This window comes from Zosterops lateralis (genome assembly GCF_965231275.1).
Source record: "Zosterops lateralis genome assembly, contig: HAP1_HAP1_SCAFFOLD_429, whole genome shotgun sequence".
NCBI lineage: Eukaryota > Metazoa > Chordata > Aves > Passeriformes > Zosteropidae > Zosterops > Zosterops lateralis.
Genome location: NW_028154272.1, coordinates 2,653 through 16,427, shown reverse-complemented (window position 1 = coordinate 16,427; position 13,775 = coordinate 2,653). Strand labels below are relative to the sequence as shown.

At 53.8% G+C, this 13,775-nt stretch overlaps 1 protein-coding gene across 1 annotated transcript; it reads right to left on the bottom strand.

Moving 5' to 3' along the window:
* Positions 1 to 9,594: 9,594 nt before the first annotated feature.
* LOC310923840 (C-type lectin domain family 2 member B-like) lies at positions 9,595 to 10,876 on the bottom strand (the record flags this gene model as incomplete). The annotated part of the gene is made up of 5 exons (XM_083885766.1): positions 9,595 to 9,709; positions 9,820 to 9,920; positions 10,018 to 10,196; positions 10,298 to 10,393; positions 10,732 to 10,876. 5 exons carry the CDS (start codon positions 10,874 to 10,876, stop codon positions 9,595 to 9,597), a joined length of 636 nt encoding a protein of 211 aa, XP_083741892.1.
* Positions 10,877 to 13,775: the final 2,899 nt, after the last annotated feature.

Below are 13,775 nucleotides of genomic sequence, written 5' to 3'. Positions count from 1 at the left end.
GGGGCTGGACAACTGGGCTCCAACATGCAAATGGACCAAAACAGCAAAGTTTAGGACCTCGTGACCAGTCGTCCATGAGGAGACCATTTCAAGTCCACCTTGAGTGTAGCCCTGGTCAGGCTCCTGCCCTGCCCAAGGTCTGCCCTAAAGAGCTTTCAATAAATATCTGCTTTATTCTCTAGCTCTGTCCAGTCTCTGTTTCAGGCCAGCCTTCCCAAGGCATCATTCTCCCAGAGGTAATTAAGGACATGGACAGCCAGAGGGGCAAGAAGGGAAGTCCAGAAGGGATTTAGACAGCAGGGGATGGATGGTGTTGGTGTGCTGGGAAGGGTGAGGGGGAAGGGGAGGGTGCAGGATTACAGTTAAGGCAAGAGGCAGCAGGAGGAATCTCTGTGGTGAGAAAGAGGATGATGGAAAAGGCAGGAAGAGAAAAATACTGAGGACTGGGACGTTTTCAAGCAGGGTGTAATGCTCAAACTCTGGGAGCTGATGCAGATGGTTTGTAGCCCCGGTTGGCAGGAGAGGCAAACAAGGAGGTCAGGATCCCAGGGGGTTTCTCTGTGCTGGGGAGCGGCAGGAGCGGGCGCACAGGGGCGGCACCGGGAGCACGGGCTGGGGGCCTGTGGGGAGCTGCGGGGCCGGGCCGGGGCTGTGGGGCAGCCGGGGCTCAGCGCCGGGCGCTGCCTGAGCCCACCACCCCCCGGGCAGGGCCGGCACTGGCCCCCGGCCCCCAGGAGGCTGCGGGACGCCCCGGCCGCTGCCCGGCCCCGTGGAGCTGCCGGCCCTGCCCGCCGGGGGAGCCGCCTTTGGACACTGCGGCACCACAGGCACCGGCTCTGGGATACGGGCTCTGCAGGGCACGGCCAGCACAAGCACCAGCGCCAAGGAAGGAAGGAAGGAAGGAAGGAAGGAAGGAAGGAAGGAAGAGCTGGGAAATGCGCATTATCCCTGCAAGGATCCAGATCATCTTTGAAGGATCTTGTTTGGGCCCTGCAGAAAGGAATGATTGTGCAGAAAGCTCAGCAGCTGTCAGAGGATGAGCACCCACAGGCACTCAGGGGGGCTGCACGAGGGGCACAAGAAGCCCCTGCAGCACTTGGGCACAAAGGCACAGCAGGTGAAGGCAAGAAGGGAGCAGGAAAAGGCCAAGCTGAAGGCAAAGGCCATGGCAGAGTTTCCACAGCCCCTGAGGGATGAAGCCCAGGGCCCAAGGGGGCCCCAGCACCGAGGGGACGGGCTCGGCCACAAGCACCTGGCACAGGCATTGCCCTCCTCGGCAGGGGAGAGCCCACCCAAACAGCCCCTGCCAAGGAAGCAGGGATCCATCTGCAGCCCACAGGGACACTGCAAGCACACACAGCAGCACCCTCAGCAGGAGCAAGTCCAGCCCTGCACGGACATGGATTCCTAGGGCTGCCACAGCTCCCATTACACCAGGGACCCACCACACTGGAGCCCTTGACAACATTCAGCCTGGGGCTGCATCCACACCAGGCCTTTCCTCATACACACAGGGGCCTCTCCACCCACTCTCAATCTCAGACCTAAGGGGGGAAAAGGCCAAAAATGGCTTTGATTATCAAGGGGACAAGTGGGAAAGATGAGGGGGGGTGTTTTATTCAACCACTATTAGCAGATGTGGGGGATGGGTTTGAAATGCAGGAAGTTTTATTTGCTCCTCATTGTGATTGTAATTTACTGGGAAGGCCTTTGATGGCTAAATTGGGAAGGCAAATTAATATTGTAAAAGGTGATACAGAGGCCAGTTCTCTTGTACCTCTGTGTCAAATGTCTGGCAAGGCCTGTGCTGAAGTGAACCCACAAGTGTGGGCAGCCCCAGGGAAAGGGGGAAAATCAGATTCCCAGCCTCTCCAAATTACTCTGAAGCAACCAGCACTGTTGGGAAAGATGGGACAGGAAGGACTTATGGATATGATTGTCTGGCAAGAAATACTGCAGATGAAAAACCTGTGAGTGCAATAGAAATGAAAGCCAGCTTTGACATGTAGGCATGGGAGGCAGGAAAACGGTGATTAGCTGGAGATGGGTTGAAGGGCAGAAACAAAAGGACTCAGGAATGCAGCCTTTCCACTTTGCAAGGGATCAGGGCAAAAGCAGATAAGAAAAGTAGTCTTTAGAGTTTAGAATATAAAATGACATGGTAATATAGTAGTTCTCATAGGCTGCACACAAAGTTTGTAGGTTTTGGATCTTGCACCGGTTGGTCATTGTGAATTAGAATATTCAACACAAAAAGAGAGAGAATGGATTGTAACAAGGTGCCCTCTCTCTTGCTCTTGCTCTCTTGCTCTTTCCCCCCACGCTCTTGCCCCCTCTCTCTTATCCCTGCTGTCTTATCCCTTCCCCCACTCTTACCTCACTTCTACCCCTGAGCTCTCTTCTACCCTCTCTCTCCCCTCTCTCTCTCGGGGCTTCCCTCCAGCCCAGGCTGGTGGCTGAAGGCAAAGCCCTCTTTACCCACCACCCTTGTAATAAAGCCACGTGTTTCTAGAATATCTCAGCTCTGCAGAGTTCCTTGTCCCTGCCGTCCACGGATGTCACTACACAGCACGAGAGGTGTCTAAAAGCAAAACCCTATTGCAAGGGAGTGTTATAAGTGTGTATTATAAAATTGGCTTTTCGCAAGATGTGTGCTATATGATTAATAACATAGTAAGGATATAGGATATAAGTTTATTTCTGCTATTGGTAAAAGAAGATTAGATATAATGGGAGTAGTTGATGTAATATGCTTAAACTGTCTGTTTGGTTGGGATAACATCCAGTGAACATGTAAAGAGGACCCTGCTATTGATACACCAACTATCAGCATCTCCCACCTGCAGAAAGCACGGACCAAGGCCCAAGCTGGACGCGATAAAAAGGACACAGCCACGAAACACGCATGCTCTAAAAAGGCGGGCCCAAGGAGGGGCCATGCAAAACAGTTCCTGGAATATGGAAACTAGTTTATGGAATTTTATGAATATTCATATATCGATATAACGGGAAGGGTATTTAACGAGTGTCTCTGAGAAAGCAAAGTGTGGACTTGGCTGAATGCCGAGTCACCCGGCCGGCCGTACTTGGCTTTTTTAATCTCCTAATTGTCTTAATTATTTTATTAAACATAGTTTTTTAAATTTACCAAAAAGTGAACCTCGTTTTTCACAATTGGGAATTGCAGGACCTGGATTGAGGATTCTCTGCTCTAGCTAGAACATTGGATGACTTTTTAACCCCACACAGCCTCAATGTTATGGTTTGGACATGGGAAAGGGAACAAGACTTGAGAAATGAAAAAAAAAAACCAAAATGATTGATGCTCAAGCCATGGCTCCTCCAGACTCAGAAAATGAACTGGAATTGTATGTGAGTGTTAAACAGGGCCAGGCCAAAGGAATTCTTGTGCTAAAATGTTTAACCCAGTGGCCAGAGTGGCCCCACTGTCTGCAGAATTGTGCAGCCACAGCTTGAATGGGACCTGAGGCCTGAAAACTGACAGCACAAGGATCTCCTGTTGTCCAAGTCTGACATCAAGTTCAGGCTCTGAGAACCAAAAGAGCAGGGCTGGGTTATCACAGCAGGAAACTTGTTCAGTGGCACAGGAGGATTTAGAAGTGAGGACAGGGGAAGGGTTTAACCCAGCCTCCTGTTGGAACAGCCTGCACAGGGGCTGGGGAGAAACCCATGACTGCACTGAGGTGACAGAGCTCCAGAGCCAGGCTGGGAGAGATTGATGAGACATTCCCTGGCCTCAGGGAGAAAAGGTGTTTCTGGATGGGGCTCCAAGGGCAGCAGAAGGGAAAAGAGTTACAAGACACGCTGTTATTTAGGAAAGGGAATCAGAAAAAGCACAGGTTACCCCCCACATGGTCAGCTCAACCGGCAGAGCTGTGTGTGCCTGTGAGAGCCTGGGACTGAAATGCCCTGAGCAGGAAGGCTGAAATATCTCCTGCTGACACCATGTCACCCAACAGGGGGGCCAAAAGCAATTCTGACTTCTGCAGTAATCACTGGATCACTTAGAAAGCTATTTCTGAAACAAATAATTCCAAGAGAAAGGATTGTGGAAGCAATAAACTACAATAGGGGAACTCATTTTACAGGAAAGATCCTTCAGGGGGTTCTGGCAGCTTTAGGAACACAATGGGACCTCCACAACCCCTGGCACCCCCAGAGCTCAGGTCAGGTAGAAAGAATGAATGGGGAAATAAAGAAACACCTTTGGAAGCTGCTGACAGAAACCAAGATGCCACAGGTGGGGCTTTTGCCATTGGCTTTGGCAAGAATAAGAGCCAGATCCAGGGCAGATATTCAATTATCTCCCTTGGAATTGATCTTTGGAATTCCTTCCCCTGGCAATTCTCCACCTAGTGCAGGCTGGAGATAAGGGATGTGTATTTAGAGCAGCCTGTGGCCAGAATCCTGTCTCCTGTGAAATCTCTCCCACTGGAAGCTGGGCTGGCACAGACCCTGCCTTGGGCCTTTGCTGTTCACACCATCCAAGCAGGACATGGGGCCCTGCCTGAGGAGTGGGAAGAAGCACCACTGGGGGCCAAGTGGCCCATCCCAAGTGTCCCTGAGCACAGAAACAGCCCCAGCACAGCTCAGCACGGGGGGACCCCTCACCCTGGGCTCAAGGGCTCGGAAGGCCCAAAGGAGATTTGGACTTCCCGGCTGCAGGAGGAGGATGGGAGGCCACGACTGACCCGCCCTGAAGGCACCGGAGCAGCAGCCAGGGCTCCACAGCGGGGGAAGCCCCTGTGCCTGCCCACAGATCCTCTGCTGGAATAGTCTGCCTGGGCACCTCCTGGGCCATCTCCAGACACTGGGGGCCCAGCCTTGCTGCCACTGCTTCAGCTTCAGGGCTTTCTGTGCCTGCACTCGCCACAGGGGCTGGGGAACACAACGGGACAATTCCACTCTGGCTCTCAGTCACACTCACACACGGGGCTGGATGGGATCACATTGCTCCAAAATATACCAAGTTCAAATTTAAAAAAAATCTTATTTCTCTAGTCAGGCTTGGTTTGCCTTTGCCCTGGGAAAGGAATTTTAAATATTATCTTTTAAAGGATGTTACACCACTCAACAGAGATGAGTTTAACATCTCAGCAGACTGGGAAGAGCCCAAAAGACACCCACAAAGACAACGACCATCAACAAAACATCAACGACCATCAGCAAACAGCAACCAACATCTGCCCCAGACACTGCCCTGGAATAGCTGGAGACACCTGGTCTGGAAAAGGCTGATGAGGAAATCCAGGAGTGAGGACCTAATTAACATCAGAGGCAAAGAAATCCGGCTCCAATAGGAAACCAAATACTCAGAACTCAGCGACTTGGAAGCAATGAACATCAAACCAATGGATTTCTATGGGTTCAGACTGTACAAAGTTTAGGAAAAATCCAGTAAAACTCACGTGTCATGGAATGATTTCCTCTGCACACCCTGGCTACGAGTGGATGAAATGATTTCTGTTGCACATCCTGGCCAAAATCAAGTAATGCCTTGACTCTCTAACACTGAAAATATTGTTGGAAAAATTCTGTTTTTCTCGCAGTTTCTGTGACAAGATTACACCACCACAATGATTTCTCATAATAATCCCGCATTTATATTGTCAGTTATGTTTGGACCAGGGGTGTGAGAATCAATTCCTACTCGTAGGAGGAAAAGTAAATAAAATTTGATTACTTTGAAATGTTTTGGTCTATGTTTGTGTGAGGCTCTTAGTGCTGGCAAAATTTTGGTTTGGGTTTTTCGATGTTCATCTTTAGGCTGCATTTTTGCAAAACTGGAAGAGCTTTAAAGGTGACCCTTTAAGGCACAAAGAGATAAAAGAATTAAACAGTTAAATTAACAGTTAAAACAAAAGCAGATTGTGGGGGGGCACATGTGAGTCATTCAGTGGCTGCTCTGGAAGAGAAGCTCCATTCCAGGCAGCCAGGAGAGGAGCTTTAGAAATGCAAATTAACACTGCTGGGGAAAAGTGGGGACAGTGCACCAGGCTCTTCTGGCCTGCGGGAGGAATTGGGCTGATTCCCTCTGCCCCTCAGCCCAAGCTCTGCCTGCTTGCACAGATGGAATTGGCACAGCCAAAGGCAGAGCCCACAGGGAGCAGATCTGACTCTGCAACACAAATTGCTTCAGCTGCAAAGGGAAACAGCCAGTGGAGAATGGTGTGAAAACTTCACTACAATAAGGGGGGGGAATCATCCCTCTCCCCACTCCAACATGTGCTGGCACTGTCTGTGTCACACAGGGAGCATCAGACCACTGGGCTGTTTGTGCTACCACAGGCTCAGAGAAATCACTTGGGAATCCAAGTCTGGGATGATTTAATTAGAGAAAAGAGATCAATTGATGCAGCCCTGGGTTAAACGAATGCTCTTTCTCCTCTGTTGTGCTACAGCAACTCTCATCTTTGGGCCCTGCACCACACCTTGCTGAGGGCAGCTCATTCAGCAGCTGAGCAAGGGGATGCAGGTGGCAGCCAGGCCTCCTGAGCCACACACGGCTACAAAAGGACAGGAACTGTTAAAAATGACTCGATAATATTGGCTTTCACATTTGTGCATTAGTCTTTATATGTGGTTATTGATTTCAAGTGCAGTGGAATTTATAATCCCTTTTAGCTGCTTGCTAATAAAACTTATTTCTCATTTTAGTATGCACAGTAAAGCCCATGGAAATAGTAGTGTGATGAGTGTTATGTTGATGTATTCACCTTACAGCTTATAGAAATAATTATGTGATGAATGTATTGTACCACAGGCCTTAGCAAAATATAAAATGTTAAAATACTTCTTGTAACCGAGAGAACTGTGTAAAGCAATTAGGTTGTTTCCCACATCTGCTGACTGACCTCTCCAAGTGATAAGGGTGACACCGACCAGAGCACGGGAGAAGAATTCGAGAAGAATTTGTTACCTGTTCAGTATCTGGGAAGTGTGAAACAACAGGATGAAGCCACAAGAAGAAATAAAATATATTGACCTGATCCACAGGATGTTATTTAGATAAGCCAGAACAGAAACCCAAAATAAAGCAAAGTTTCTATAACAATGAAAGCTACCAAGAATATTTGAATAATGCATGAAACTCATGAACATGTATGTGCCTTAGTAAAGTAACAGTACAGAGATAACACTGTCTTAACGCACCCACGGGTCCCTTGGCTGATCGCCAGGAACACCCAGCGCTGGACATGGAACTGGTTTTTCCCTTATTGAACTTTTGAAAAATATTCTAAGACTGAATATTCGTTTTTCTCAGAATTGAGGTCACTGACAATAATCCCAAAGCCAAAGAGGACCCAGCAAGAAAAAACAGAGTCAACGAGTGAATCTGCTTGGAGACAGGGCCGGGGACTGGGAGATAAGGGAGGAACGGGAGAATCCATCAGTTTCAGAAAATGTTCCTCATTGACACGGACTGTGCTCAGCCAAGGCCCTGCGAAATTCCTGAACACGGAGAAGAAGAACAAAGACTGAGCAGAGCCGTGAATATCGGATGTTCTACAAAAGGGGGGCGCATATTAACGAGGACATGCAGGAGGCGGATCGGGAAGTCGGAACTTTCCAAGGACCTTCGCCACGGGGCAAAGGGACAGGGAGATGCAGAAGGGAAAATCAGGAGAAAAAGGAGGCCGCGTCCTACAACAATTGGAGAGACCCCCCGGCAAAGGCCGCACGGCCTCTCCCTTTGTTCAGGAATAAAGTCACTTTTACAGGACTCCTCGGGCTCCTGTGGGGACACAAACCTCTGGCGACCTCTGGGAATTTTCCCGCACAGCCCCCCCCGGGGACAGGGCGGCCACCTCCGTCCTCCCCACAGGAACCGGGACGAGCCGGCGCTGCTCCGGCAGCGGCTCCTGCCGAGGCAGCGGCGGGAAGGAGAGCGCGGGCAGCCGCTCCCGCAGCGCCCTCAGGCCACGGGCAACACGGCGCCGACACGGCACAAGGAACCCGCCGGAGCCCCCTGCCGCCCCCTCCGCCCGCAGCCAGCCCCGAGCCCCGGCAGAACCGAGCGCGGCTCCCACCTGCGCTGGGGCCGCCTCCGAGCTCCGCCAGTGCCGCCTCACCGGGCTCCGGCCGCTGCCGCCGCTCCCGGGCCCGCACACGCGCTCCCACAATGGCGCCTCTGCCCAGCCACGGGCGCCCGGGGGGCGGCCCCGGCAACGGCCTTGGCCCCGCTCCGCCCAATCAGCGCGCGCCCACAACCGGCACTGACGGCACAATCAGCCAATGGCGGCGAGCGAGGCCCGGGCTGTGCACACGGCCCACACCCGCCCCGCGCTCTCAGGCCCCGCCCCCGGGCTGTGGGCGGGGAAAGCCGCAGATGAGGAACCGCCCTGGGACGGGCCCGGGCCCGAGTCGGGATTGAGCTGGAAACACAAAGTTCTCCGCACCTCCCGGCCCGCCTTTCCCAGCCCTGCGTGTTCGCTGCCACCGCCTCCGAGGAAAGCCCTCAGTTCTCCCGGCCCTAATTAGGAGCATCAGCGCATGGCTTTGATTTCGCCAAAAAAAAGGGAAAAGCCCCAAGGCCCTTGGGCTGAGTGGAGGAGGGGGGAGATTTCTGGCAGAAAACTCCAGAAATCTTTTTTCCCGAGGCGGAGAAGAACAAAGCCAAGCCCAGTGAGGCGGGTCGCTCCCAGCAGCGCCTCTCTGCCGTCCCAGCTGAAGCCCTCGCTGGCTGCTCCGGGCTGGACGGGCGCACCGGGAGCGCTGGGAAGGGGCCCCGGCTCGGGGCGCGGCCCCCGGGGCAGCCCCGCGGCAGCTCCAAGGCTCCGCCAGCCGGGATGGAACGTGGCAGGGGGAGCGGGGAAGGGACGGGGCTGCCGGCGCCGAGGGAACACCAGGGACACCGGGGGCGCTTCACGAGCATTTAATAAGAAACCCCAAAATTATAAACAATACAAAAACGGCATCAGTGGCACCTTAAAAACGGATGGGGGTCATGCAGAGACATCCCACAGAAGGGATGGAATGGAATTCCACTGAATTGGAATGGACCCACAAGGATTGAGTCACACCCTGAAGGTATTGGTGCCTGTGGGGTCAAATCACACATTGGCATTATTGGCACCTTGCCCCAGCCACAGTCACATTCACATGTTTGTACCTGTTTGTACATTGCACTTGTTTGTTGCCTGTATTCACAGTGTTATACCAGTATAGATATGAAATATTTGTGTATAAATAGTGTTAGAAGAAGGTATATGAAACCTGTTTCCACAGTGTTATATCTACATATATCTACAGGCTTGGTGTATAAATGTGTAGTGCAAGAGAAACAGGATGAGTCCTGGAGTGGCTCCAGGAGAAAGAAACCCCCAGCCCCAGCCCAGGCAGCCACACCTCAGCTTCCACATCACCTCCTCTTCCTGCACGTTCATCTCCTGGAGACCAGGCACTGAGGTGACCCTGAGACAAAATACTGAGATGTTCATGAGATCAGGCACTGAGGTGACCCTGAGGGTCAGTGCAAGGCAGACACTGTGCCTGAGGAAGGACATCCCAGGGTCTGGGAAAGGGCAAAGCTGTGACTGCCCAGCACAGAGAAGGTGCTTTGTCCAGCCCCTGTTACAGCCGAGTTTGGGCTCTGCTGCACAGATAGGGCACCAGGTATGAGCAGGGCACACTCCTGAGTTTATTCTCAGCCAGGAAAACACACTCTGCATCGCCCAGGACAGGAACCCTGCAAGGAGGAGCAGAGACAATGCTGGCAACACAGGGGACACATTGTGCTCCCATGCCCCCATTCCCTGCCCACATCCCCCAGGCCCTGCTCGGCTCCCTGGGACTCACGAGGAGTTGAAGCTGCTGCCGTCCTCCCACTGAAGCTGCTGCCCCCGTCTGCGCAGCCCCAGCCAGAGATTGACCTTCCGGCTGGGGCGGGACAGGAACTCCTGGGAAGGGAAGAGACCAGCAGTCAGACCTGCACCCCCAGCCCAGGAGCCCCCCAGGCCCCCCTCGGACACCCCACACCCCCAGCCCCTCACTCACCATTTCCTCATCCCTGAGCACGGCCAGGGAGGCCCCGAGCTCAGAGCACCGAGCCTGACCCTGATCCCAGGTGTGCTGATCCTTCGAGAGGAAGTAGCAGATCCTGCGGTACCCGACCCAGTCATCAGGACAGGCCAGCGGAGTGCCAGGAAAAGCTGCAATGTTTGTTTGTCTTCCCCCTGCAGAGGGAAGAGGAGAAGGTCCAGGATTCCCCTCCACAGGCAATAGGGACCCTGCTGTGCCCCGAGGGGCTGGGCTGAGGCAGCTGCTCCTCCCTTACCTGACAGCACAGCCAAGGCCGGCACCAAAGCCAGGACCAGCATCACGAGCAGAGTCAGCACCAGGGTGACCTTGGGATGGGATCTGAACCTCTCACCTGCAGCAGTAAAGAGTCCATGGCTGTGAGGACGGGGCTGTCCTGAGCACACCCAGCCCTCACATCCCCCCACCCAACACCCGGGGGACACAGGAGGGATCCCCCATTCTGTGTGCCCCTCACTCAGCTGGCAGCAAGAGAAACAAGGGACAGGGGCACAGCCAGGGCCAGGGCACAGCCGGGGCCAGAAGAACTGCCCAGCGCCGGGGGCAGCCGGGGGTGTCGGTCCCGGCCCCTGCGGGGGCCCAGCAGAGCAGGAGGGCTCTTCCAGAGCCCTGGAAACAGCCACAGCCCTGCCAGCCCTGTGCACCTGTGGGGTGACACTGTCCCCTCCCTACAGGCCACGGCGCTGGCCCTGCACTCACACAGAAACTGGAGGGGTTTCTTCTGTATGTTCTCAGCTTCTGATCCGTTCTGGCATTTCAGGGGCTTCTTCACCCTCCCAGTACTGGAGCGGGGCTCATTCTCCACATCTTCATTCATTGCACACCCACCAGTGGCCCCTTCCTGCTTAGGACAAGTGGCTTCTTGCTCCCCCCTCCGAGCTCCGCCAGTGCCGCCTCACCGGGCTCCGGCCGCTGCCGCCGCTCCCGGGCCCGCACACGCTCCGGAATGCGGAGTGGGACGGAGCTGGATCCTTTCTCGACCCGCGTTCTGAGCAATCCGCGCGTGGAACACGAGGAGAGGCGGGAGACATCAGGTGGAAGGGCGGCTTGGCGCTCTGCACGGAACGGCCCCGGCTGTTTTCCCGAACTCCAGCGGTTTCTCGGGAAAGGTGGCTGAGGAAAGACCCCGGCGCTGTGCCCGGAGGGACATCCCAGCCCAGTTTCACATCCGACTTTTCAAGTTAGGGAAACAATGGAATAATCACAGAACGGGATCGCGGCAGTTCCGTGCCGCGCGCCAAGCCCGCCCCTCTCCCCCATTGGCCAACGTCTCCCGCCGCGTCTCCTTCTCGCGCGCTGATTGGTCAGAGCTGGGCTGAGGGACGATCCCGGCCCGCCCACTCCGCCATGCTCGGATCGGCCCCCGGAGCGCGGAGCGACTCTGGAAACCGGGACCGGCCCCGGGAGCGGCGGCAGCGGCCGGAGCCCGGTGAGGCGGCACTGGCGGAGCTCGGAGGCGGCCCCAGCGCAGGTGGGAGCCGCGCTCGGTTCTGCCGGGGCTCGGGGCTGGCTGCGGGCGGAGGGGGCGGCAGGGGGCTCCGGCGGGTTCCTTGTGCCGTGTCGGCGCCGTGTTGCCCGTGGCCTGAGGGTGCTGCGGGAGCGGCTGCCCGCGCTCTCCTTCCCGCCGCTGCCTCGGCAGGAGCCGCTGCCGGAGCAGCGCCGGCTCGTCCCGGTTCCTGTGGGGAGGACGGAGGTGGCCGCCCTGTCCCCGGGGGGGGCTGTGCGGGAAAATTCCCAGAGGTGGCCAGAGGTTTGTGTCCGCACAGGAGCCCGAGGAGTCCTGTGAAAGTGACTTTATTCCTGAACAAAGGGAGAGGCCGTGCGGCCTTTGCCGGGGGGTCTCTCCAATTGTTGTAGGACGCGGCCTCCTTTTTCTCCTGATTTTCCCTTCTGCATCTCCCTGTCCCTTTGCCCCGTGGCGAAGGTCCTTGGCAAGTTCCGACTTCCCGATCCGCCTCCTGCATGTCCTCGTTAATATGCGCCCCCCTTTTTTAGAACATCCGATATTCACGGCTCTGCTCAGTCTTTGTTCTTCTTCTCCGTGTTCAGGAATTTCGCAGGGCCTTGGCTGAGCACAGTCCGTGTCAATGAGGAACATTTTCTGAAACTGATGGATTCTCCCGTTGCTCCCTTATCTCCCAGTCCCCGGCCCTGTCTCCAAGCAGATTCACTCGTTGACTCTGTTTTTTCTTGCTGGGTCCTCTTTGGTTTTGGGATTATTGTCAGTGAGCTCGTTCCCTGTCCTTTTGTAGCCGTGTGTGGCTCAGGAGGCCTGGCTGCCACCTGCATCCCCTTGCTCAGCTGTGAATGAGCTGCCCTCAGCAAGGTGTGGTGCAGGGCCCAAAGATGAGAGTTGCTGTAGCACAACAGAGGAGAAAGAGCATTCGTTTAACCCAGGGCTGCATCAATTGATCTCTTTTCTCTAATTAAATCATCCCAGACTTGGATTCCCAAGTGATTTCTCTGAGCCTGTGGTAGCACAAACAGCCCAGTGGTCTGATGGTCCCTGTGTGACACAGACAGTGCCAGCACATGTTGGAGTGGGGAGAGGGATGATTCCCCCCACTTGTTGTAGTGAAGTTTTCACACCATTCTCCACTGGCTGTTTCCCTTTGCAGCTGAAGCAATTTGTGTTGCAGAGTCAGATCTCCTCCCTGTGGGCTCTGCCTTTGGCTGTGCCAATTCCATCTGTGCAAGCAGGCAGAGCTTGGGCTGAGGGGCAGAGGGAATCAGCCCAATTCCTCCCGCAGGCAAGAAGAGCCTGGTGCACTGTCCCCACTTTTCCCCAGCAGTGTTAATTTGCATTTCTAAAGCTCCTCTCCTGGCTGCCTGGAATGGAGCTTCTCTTCCAGAGCAGCCACTGAATGACTCACATGTGCCCCCCCCCCACAATCTGCTTTGTTTTGGTTTGGTTTTTTTTTAACTGGTACGGAGAATGTTTATGAATATAAAAATACAGAATTTCCGAATTATCATTTGATAATTTTGTGGAAGTAGCGAAGCAGCTTGTACTGAGAAGATTAGCTATTAAACTTGCTTGTTAGGTAGTTAAAGGTAGAAGTCTTACAGGTAAGATGTATAATACCGAAACTCACAAGTAGGTATTTGTCAAAAATCGATAAAGCAGAGTTTGTGGCTTGAATTCAGCAAAATCTAGCTCCTAATCTTTGGCAAGAGCAAAGTGACCTGACAAACAGCCAAACCTCCACTGCACCTGCCCTGAAGCAAAGATCAGCCTGAGGAAGACTCAGCCTTCCTCCCAAGGCCCCAGCTCACAACCACCAGGACGGGTGGGCTCTAATTAGAGCACGAATGAGAGAAGGCAGGGAATGGGCAGGTGAGGTGTGGATTTGTGGGATCAACGTGTATTTAAACCTGGACCTTGTCTTGAGCAGGTGCACAGGGTTTGCAGGAGATATCCCCTGGTTTGGAGCATGTATTGCCCTGTCAGGTAATGCTAATTCCCAGGACAGTTTGTCCTGGCCAAAATCAGGAGCCTGGTTCTTCCTGGTTTCTTTATCAACTGGTTCTGTTCTATTGGGTCTTCATAATACCTAACTCTCTCTTTACTGAGTTTTAATAATAGAAATCTTATCTCCATGGCTTTAACCTAGAAACTAAATTCCTGTGTATTTTGTTAATTGGTCCTTCCTAACAAGTTACACTCCTGTGTTTTCTGGCACAAGTTGTTTCTCTACTTGTACAAAACTGCTAAA